Below are 9,933 nucleotides of genomic sequence, written 5' to 3' on the forward strand. Positions count from 1 at the left end.
CTCTCTCCCTCTTCTCTCTCTCCCTCTTCTCTCTCCTCTCTCTCCCTCTCTCTCTCCCTCTTCTCTCTCTCCCTCTTATCTCTCTCTCTCTCCCTCTTCTCTCTCTCCCTCTTCTCTCTCTCCCTCTCCTCTCTCTCCCTCTTCTCTCTCTCCCTCTTCTCTCTATCCCTCTTCTCTCTCAAGCTGTGTTCACACCGAGATATTTATTTTTCGCTCTGTCGCTTGATTCAACCCTTTGGAATCGCTCTGTCGCTCTGTTTAAATCGCTCATCAACAGGCACATGAATTGACGGACATGTGGGGGCTATAATGTTACGCAATGTCATGATGTTTGTCCACTACGAGCCACCGTCATTGTTTACAAGCTAAAGCCTATCAGCGTGCTCCTAATGCGAGCTCTATACCGGTAGTACAGACTTCACTTCATGTCAGCTGTCAGCCTGTCAATCAGCTGTCAATGTGGTTTGTTGCCACACAATAAACCAGCGGTTTGTTGTTCCAAGCCAGTGTGATCCTTGACTCGCTCTCACACGGCAGCCAATCAGCGTTGAACAGCGAGCGACTGATGCCAGCGTAATTTCGGATTGGGATAATTGGGATATTTCATCTGGGGCGACGAGCGTATTTTCTCCCCATCACTCTGTCTCTGTCGCTCGGACGCCCAGCGATTTTTTTCTCCCGGGCGAATATACGCTCAATCGCTCGTTTGCATTGACTTTGTATGTAAACTCGATGCCAGCGAAAAACTTTAATAGGTCGGTGTGAACGCAGCTTTACTCTCTTCTCTCTCTCCCTTTTCTCTCTTTCCCTTTTCTCTCTACCTCTTCTCCCTCTCCATTTTCTCTCTCTCCTCTCTCCTCTCTCCTCTCTCTCTCCCTCTGCTCTCCCTCTTCTCCCTCTCTCCTCTCTCTTCCTCTTCCCAAAGCAAAATCTACTCACCTTCTCTTCCCATTTTAAAAGTCATGTCTGTCCTCAGTGTGTGTGTGTGTGTGCTCTTTTGTGCACACACACACACACACACACACACACACACACACACACACACACACACACACACACACACACACGCACACACAGTGAGTGTTAGGGTGGATAGTAGGCTATTCGTTTTGTTTACTAATACCACTATTGGACACACACACACACACACACACACACACACACACACACACACACACACACACACACACACACACACACACACACACACACACACACACACAGAGTGAACAATGTCAACACATTTATTACAAAACAGGTTTGTAAACAGATAAAACCGTGTTTATTTAACATGTAACTCTGGGAAACGGTTCTAGAAAACATCAAAATGTTCAGCTTGGAACGATGAGATGAATGAAATACCAAATATAACAAAGATCAAAAGAAAGATATTTGAACCTGTACAGAGTGAAGCATCATGTCAGCAGCTGTGTTTGGTCACAGTGTGTTTCTCTCTCACTCCTCCTCTATCTAACACAGAGACACTGAGCCACCTTCAGACCAGACAGTAAACCCAGGGTACAGAGGTTCAGTGAAGGTGCAGTTGAACGTGTGGAGATGAATCAGTTTGTCAGAGGAAACGTTGTAGAAGGACAGAGAGCCAGCAGGCCAGTCAAGATACACTGCGACTCTGTTAGAGCGAGAGGAGGAGGAGAGACGCATGACTGTGTCTCTGTTATTGTGCAGGGCTCTGTACCTGTCATCAGAGCACTCCAGACTCCAGGACTTTTCATTCATTCCAAGCCCACAGTCTTTAAACTCTCCTCTCCTGCTGATTCCTCTGTAAGTCACTCCTATATAAACCACTCCTTCCCTCTGCACCTCCCAATAACAGCGAGCAGTCAGACCATCTCTACACAGCAGCTGAGGCAGGATGTCAAATCTCTCTGGGTGATCAGGATATGGCTGCTTCTCTCTCACCCTCGTCACCTTTCTGTTGTCTTCAGACAGGAGGAGGCGTCTGTATGCTGTGTTTGGGTCCAGTGTGAGTTCACAGGCATCTGATGAGAGAACAAGACTCAATACAACAGCAGCTTCTCATCTAACACACCTGTTGTGTTGATTATTATTCTATTAATAACTTCACTCTTTATGATTCAACTGTTTCATTTTTGTGGCTCATTTTATTTTATATTCATTTATTGATTTAAATCAAAATAAAAGGGAAACCAACCTCAAAAAGGTAACAAATGCGTTGGCATCTGCGTAGTGCAGTGGTAGAATCCCTGCCTACCAACATGGGGGTTGCAGGTTCGAGCCCCCGTGTAAATTTACAGGCACATTTGGCCGTGTCTGCGGGTGGGGATTAAGATTAAGGGCAGTTTTGTATCTTTTCTTTTTTTATTGAGGGAGAGACAGAAGAGGAGCTGTGTGTGTGTGTGTGTGTGTGTGTGTTTGTGTGTGTGTGTGTGAGTGTGAGTGTGTCTGCTCTGTATGTGTGCGCGTGTGTGCATGTCTGTGTGTGTGTGTGTATGTGCACATGCGCGTGCGAGTGTGTGCGTGTGTGTGTCTGTGTGTGTGTCTGCTCTGTATGTGTGCGCGTGTGTGCATGTCTGTGTGTGTGTATGTGCGCATGCGCGTGCATGTGTGTGTGTGTGCGTGTGCGAGTGCGTGTGTGTGTCTGTGTGTGTGTCTGCTCTGTATGTGTGCGCGTGTGTGCATGTCTGTGTGTGTGTGTATGTGCGCATGCACGAGCGCATGTATGTGTGTGTGTGTGCGTGTGCGTGTGCGTGTGTGTGTCTGTGTGTGTGTCTGCTCTGTATGTGTGCGCGTGTGTGCCTGTCTGTGTGTGTATGTGCGCATGCGCGAGCGCATGTATGTGTGTGTGTGTGCTAGGGGTGGGAATCGCGGAGTAACTCACGATACGATACGGTCACGATACTTGGCCCTCGATAACGATATTATCACGATACAGCGATTCTACGATAAGCGATATATTCAGGGTACAAATTTAACCTACGATACATCACGATATCTGTGTAACTGAAGAGAAAAAAATACCCCTAAAAGGCAAGAAGCAGCTATTATGTATTTATTAGCAGAATTGACATGAACTCACTCAGAGTTCACTCACTCACTCATACCATTATTGATACCACGGAGGACAAATTACACATTAAGAGTCTTTTTTTAAATTATTATTAAAACAAGAGAACAATGGCATATATTCACAATATATTTTGAAATTGTCTTAAGTAGTTAGTGGGGGGTGGGGATGTTCCAGCTTTCATGTTTCATGGAGGCTCCAATTCCCTCCAAAGCCTCCCTCAAGCTGAGCTGCTGCCCCCAGTATGCTCAGAGTGTAGCCCAAGACAGCCCAAACAGCAGCTCTGCATGTCCACCATTCACTTCTAAATATCACAGTGTCTGCTATTTGTTACTGCCATCAGTGTGCCTCTTAGCCTAAAGTTGACCAACCCCAATGAATCCATTCCAAATGAATCATCATTAGGCTCTGGATGCTCTGCTATCCCCACTGATTCACTTACGTACAGACTGGTCGCTGTCTGTGTCAATCATCGAGTAGCAAAGCAGGACAACTTCGACAATTCTGCACCAAAGAAGTTAAATCGATAAGAACTGACGACTGAGTTGTTCCCCTCAGTGGTTCCACTGCAACATCAAGGCGGGAGCGCTGTTGTAAAAAACAACAAAACAGGCTTCGTCTGTTGCCTTCAATACTCTTTGTCTGCTACATCCGGGTACCTCCACCGGCAATGTGTTTCACGTTCAATGTAGCTGCAATCTACAAGCAGGGTTCATGTGTCAACACATTTCAAAGCCTAAATGTTACTGGAAAGAGCGTCACTCCAACTGGTTAACAAGTGAAACATTTGGTCACTCACACTGTTGGTGAAGTGGTTACAGCAGCAGTAGTGGGATTAGCTAATGTGCTGCTGTGTGTGTGTGTGTGTGTGTGTGTGTGTGTGTGTGTGTGTGTGTGCGTGCGTGCGTGCGTGCGCGTGTGTGTGTGCGTGTGCGTGCGTGCGTGTGTGTGTGTGTGTGTGTGTGCGTGCGTGCGTGTGTGTGTGTGTGTGTGTGCGCGTGGAGGAGGCAGAGGAAGCGCTGCTGGTATCGATAAACTTGATAGTGTAGAAAATGAGTATTCTATCCGTTTGAAATGTCGAGTAAGTATTTAAGTATCAATATTTTTGACAACCCGACGACCCTGTTTATCAAAATGGCTGTGGGGGAATCACTTTCAAGATCCTGCATATTTTAATAAAATATCAATACTTGGTGCCAGTGTCTCCCCCCCTAGTGTGTGTATGTGTGTGTGTGTGTGTGTGTGTGTGTGTGTGTGTGTGTGCGTGTGCGTGTCTCTGTGTGTGTATGTGTGTGTGTGTGTGTGCGTGTCTCTGTGTGTGTATGTGTGTGTGTGTGTGTGTGTGTGTGTGTGTGTGTGTCTGCTCTGTATGTGTGCGTGTGTGTGCGTGTCTCTGTGTGTGTATGTGCGCTAGGGTTGGCATGATGGACGATGGCATCGACCATCGTGATTGGCCGACCCCCCATCGACCTCTGAGCCTTCTACATCGGATCATCGTGATTAATTATCTGTTAGAAATAAATGTGTGCTGTTTTAAGAAACTTCACGTTCTTTCCTGTTTTCAACCCAAAGTGAGTACAAGTCTTCAACTGTGAATTTAACTCGCCTGTTTCCAAAGTGAAAGTTGGAATCGCTCCATATAGATACAGCAGCTGCGTTTCTCAAGCCATTCCTCCTAAACTCCCTCTCATTACATTAGGTTCAAAAGCCCACGCGAATCTAACGTTATATCAGCCAGTAATTCAGACGGTTTTCTGGCAGCTAGTTAAATTCAACACACACACATTGTTGGTGAGGATCTGTAACAACGTTAACGTTATTTGTTTTGCGCCGTTCAAATTGCTGGTAGTGACAGCCACTGCCCACTTCAGTCGCCTGGCTCTGTGCTGTAGCACAGAGCAGAGGCTATCAAAGCCCGCTGGTATCATGTAGAGCTCAGGCTCAGCTGTCCTGTTGTTAACGTGAACGCATTGCAGCGGCTAGCCACATGACATTACAGCAACGCAGCGACTTAATAAAGAATTAATTATTCCCCCAACCTCCACCCCAATGATGATGCCATCGTACAAAACGATGTTTCACTGTAAAACAATCACGATGGGTATTTTGATGACATCGCACAACCCTAATGTGCGCGTGCGTGTGTGTCTATGTGTGTGTGTCTATGTGTGTGTGTGTGCGCGTGTGTGTGTGTGTGTGTGTGTGTGTGTGTGTGTGAGAGAGAATGTGTGTGTGTGTGTGTGTGTGCGCGTCTGTGTGTGTCTGTGTGTGTGTGCGTCTGTGTGTGTCTGTGTGTGTGTGTGTGTGTGTGCGTGCGTCTGTGTGTGTCTATGTGTATGTATGTGTATGTATGTGTGTGTGTGTGTGTGTGTGTGTGTGTGTGTGTGTGCGTGTGTGTCTGTGTGTGTGCGTGTGTGTGTGTGTGTGTGTGTGTGTGTGTGTGTGTATCAGAGCATGTGAGCAGGGATGGGTGAAATCTGTCTGGAGTGATGGAGCGGCTCCACTCCACTCACATGCTCTGTGTGTGTGTTAGAGAGCTGCGCGGGCCTGAAATCTCGGCCCGAGCCCTCCCCGGCCCGTGACATGCAGGCCCGTGCCCGACCCGGCCTGAATGAGTCATGAAATTAATTGGCCCGAGCCCGTTGCGAGGCCCGACATAATAATATCACAATATCACGATATGACGACACATCTCTCTCTCCCTCTCTGTGCATGCTGCCGCGCCTCTGAACTCGTTGGTCCAAAACGTTGCTAGACTGTGTTGCCTAAAGACAACCACCGCAGCTTTCTCTCTGTCTCTCTCTCCCCCTCTCACACACGCTACCGTGGCCTATCAAAATCCAGACATATGTCTCGAGAAAGAGAACGTTAGATCGTTTAATTGCCAACAGCAACAATGCCCACAAACTGAAACATTATGTCACTCAAGCATATCGAAATTAAAACAGCAGACTTACCGTTTATAGCTGCATTGAATAACGTCACATTAGTGTCCTCACAATGTATGGTAGATGGGTTCGTTTTGAACAGGTTGAAATGAGCTTTCCCTACTGCAGTGGGGACTGTTTAACTCTCCCCTCGCAAACTTTGTTTTATGTCCATCGATCTTATTTCTCTCTCACGACACGGACACGGACACGTGGCTTGTTTTGTTGTTGTTTTTTACGCTGACAGTGACAGCATGCTGACTGAACGGTGGATTGTGGACTGGAGTGGCAGACTAACGTCACGGTGAGGGTGTGTGTGTCTGTGTGTGTGTGGCTGTGGCTGGGCGAGTGTCTGTGCAGTGTGCGCTCCTCCTCTTTGTCTGACTGCTCTGCTGTGTAAAATCAAGCGAGTAATACAACGTTATTTTATTTAATTATTGAAAAACGGCCCGACCCCGGCCCGGCCTGGACCTATTAATTAAAAAAAAAGAAAAAACGAGCCCGGCCTTGGCCCGTATTGGCAGGCCCGAGGGGCCCGCGAGGGTACCCTCGGGTTTGCAGCTCTCTAGTGTGTGTGTGGTTTGATCCAGAGCAGAGAGTCCCGACATCTCCTGGATAAGCAGCACTGTCGAGTTGCAGCAAAATAGACAGTTTGTGTTGTACTCTGAAAGGGTTTCCCCCCCTTGAATCAAATTGTACATTATCAGCTTTATTTTAACATGCAAAAGTAGCGCGAGACCCATTCCTGGCTAATGAGTCTCACATTTTGGTCCTCCGCTGATGCCACTCATTTGATCTCACCCGGTGTTACAAATAATTCGATGTGGGTGAGTTTCAATTCGTGTTAACGTAACGTGTTAACATGTGTTCTATTAATAAGAGCCCGGGAAATTAACGTTAATGTTAAGACACCAATTTCACAAATACGGACGTCTGCAACGTTACTTTACGGAATGGCATCCGCAGCTCAATTCACTTCTGTGAGCAGAGAGACAAAGTTGAAGTGTTGGAAAGGTTTTACTTGTACTTTGGGACAGGAATAACTCATTGTGTCATCTATTGAGCACACAGCTTATGACTTTATGTCTTCTGCTTGGGCGGAGTCTTGATGCGTATATAAAACTACTGGAGAAATGTACCGCATTTCCAGCGAGGCAAGGCTTTTTCTCGCGCAACCAACGGCGCGCGGTCCCCAGCGCGGTCGCCCTCCAGCCCTACATAAGCCTATGACATAATGTAGTTAAGCAAGTCAAAGCAAAACCCAGGCTTTTCCACACCTCTGATTCACCTAACGTTAACCCTACAACCCTGAAATACACGTTACCAAACGTTTTTTTAGAAGGCTGGCAACGCTAGGCTGTCAACAAAGTAAAACGTCACCATGTCTGTAAATTACTGCTTGCAGTTGCACTCAGAGCATGTATGTGTGTGTGTGACAAATTAGACCTACCTGTGTGCCTTGAAAATAAGGTGGTTCAAAATAAAGTGGCTATTAATGCAACCTTTTTCTTCTCAGGTTTTTTATTAATAAAAACGGGTAATTAAAATGATCAATAATTATCGATATCGACTGATATGAAAGATGTTATATCAATATACTTTTTAACTATATCGCCCAGCCCTACTCATGATATAATATACAGTCTCTAGAAGTGTATGATTCAACTTTTCCCATGTTCTAGTGTTAAAAAAAAAAAAAAAAAAAAGAAAAAGGAAAAAAAAAAAAAAAAAAAAAAAAATCGCAATAAATCGTAATATCGAATCGCAATAATCGTAGAATCCCAATACTTAAGAATCGCAATACTTAAGAATCGCAATATATATCGAATCGGCACCTAAGTATCGTGATAGTATCGAATCGGGAGATAAGTGAATCGGCACAGCCCTAGTTGACAGATGAATCGTAGAATTGTTTATGTTTAAATTTCTGTTGACATTCAGATTTTAAAGCACTTTAAAGTAAAAAAGGGACTTGATATTTATCTGACTGCTTGTATTAATTGATGAAATGTGCAGTAAACATACAGAAAATTGAGGATGTGATACGTGGAGCTGCAATACTTTGAGCTGTATCAAGATGCATCGTGGAATCAAATTGAATCGTTGACAGATGAATCGTAATCGAATCGAATCGTCAGGCCAGTGAAGATTCACAGGTCTAGTGCGCATGTGTGTGTGTGTGTGTGTGTGTGTGTGTGTGTCTATGTGTGTGCATGTGTGTGTGTGTGTGTGTGTGTGTGTGTGTGTGTGTGTGTGTCTATGTGTGCGCATGTGTGTGTGCCTGTGTCTGTGTGTCTGTATGCGTTATTGCGTATGTGTGTGTGCCTGTGTCTGTGTGTGTGTGTGTGCATGTGTGTATATGTGTGCGCATGTCTGTGTGCCCGTGTCTGTGTGTGTGTGTGTCTCTACAGGGCTCGACATTAACTTTTAAAAGTTGTTGCCGGAGTGGCAACCTGGCAGGAGCTTTTGGTTGCCCGACTAAAAATATGGTTGCCATTTTTGGTCGCCTTATATTTTGAGTAATAAAGATACTATGCATTCATAAGGAGGAACAAAGCCCCACCTTCCCCCATCACCCTGGGTGACTCCCCAGTCAACACTGTGGAGTCCTTCCACTTCCTGGGGACCATCATCAGCCAGGACCTAAAATGGGAGCTGAACATCAGAGCTCTCACCAAGAAGGCACAGCAGAGGATGTACTTTGTACGGCAGCTGAAGAAATTCAAAATGCCAAAGGCCACGATGGTGCACTTCTACACCTCCATCGTTGAGTCCATCCTCACCTCCTCCATCACTGTCTGGTATGCTGCTGCCACTCTCAAAGACACTAACAGACTTCAACGCATCATCCGCTGTGCTGAGAAGATAATCGGATGCAACCTGCCATCCCTCCAGGACCTGCATGCAGCCAGGACACTGAAGCGGTCTCGCAAGATCATGGCTGACCCATTCCACCCTGGCCACAAACTCTTTAAGACACTCCCCCACGGCAAGAGACTGAGGTCTGCCAAGACCAGAACCACCCGCCACAAGACCAGCTTCTTCCCAACCGCCATCAGCCTCATCAACAAGGCCCGGAAACCCCTTCCACCAAGGACCTCACTAACAACCCCCCCCCCCCACACACACACACACACACACACACACACACACACACACACACACACACAAACTCACCACTACCTCCTCCTAAACTCAACTGAACCCCCATAAAACTGGAACTCCCTGCACATTGAATGCCTATTTAACTTAGCCTGTACATTTCAATGTAAACTCTTATTTAACTCCGACTGTAAATTCATGTAAATCCACTGCCTATTTAATGTATATTTAACTCAGTCTGTAAATCTCATGTAAATTCAACGTAAATTCATATTTATCATCCACAGAACACTTCACCACTCATGTACATATTGTATATATTTACTCGATTTGATTACACTTGCAACTTTGTGATTGTCTTTAGTTATCTTCCCACTTCTTATCTCTGTATATTGATGTGACCACTACGCTGCATACAGACACTAAGACAAATTCCTCGTATGTAACTTGCATACTGTGGCAATAAAAGTGATTCTGATTCTGATTCTGATAAGCCGGCTTAATAATGACGATGTGACAGAAAAGTATAATAGTCTATAGTATATAGTATAATAGTCTATAGTATATAGTATAATAGTCTATAGTATATAGAATAATAGTCTATAGTATATAGTATAATAGTCTATAGTATATAGTATAATAGGCCTATTCAGTGCGCGCACCGGGTGTAGTAGTCATAATTGGAGAGACCTCAGAAATATAGGTAAATGAGAAACGTGATAACAGTGTTTTCTTTCTTATGGGAAATGTGATTAGAGTGTTTTTATTCCAGTATGGGTGAATTTAATGAGAAACTACATTCACCGTGATGCTTGTTTTCTTGTGAATGTTCATTTTCCTATTTGCGCCAAGTTCTTA

General features: G+C 45.2%; 1 protein-coding gene across 1 annotated transcript in view; it reads right to left on the reverse strand.

Moving 5' to 3' along the window:
• Positions 1-1,281: 1,281 nt before the first annotated feature.
• The window catches only part of LOC310789170 (NLR family CARD domain-containing protein 3-like), a gene marked incomplete at its 5' end in the record, with an annotated part of 38,292 nt that continues 29,640 nt past the window's right edge, over positions 1,282-9,933 (reverse strand). Inside the window, one exon of the mRNA XM_083650760.1 lies at positions 1,282-2,000. Within this exon, the coding sequence (XP_083506886.1) occupies positions 1,471-2,000 (530 nt within the window). The 3' untranslated portion in view covers positions 1,282-1,470. The remainder of the gene's footprint in view (positions 2,001-9,933) is intronic.

Source organism: Poromitra crassiceps (assembly GCF_964638095.1).
Source record: "Poromitra crassiceps genome assembly, chromosome: 14".
In the NCBI taxonomy this organism is placed as follows: Eukaryota; Metazoa; Chordata; class Actinopteri; order Beryciformes; family Melamphaidae; genus Poromitra; species Poromitra crassiceps.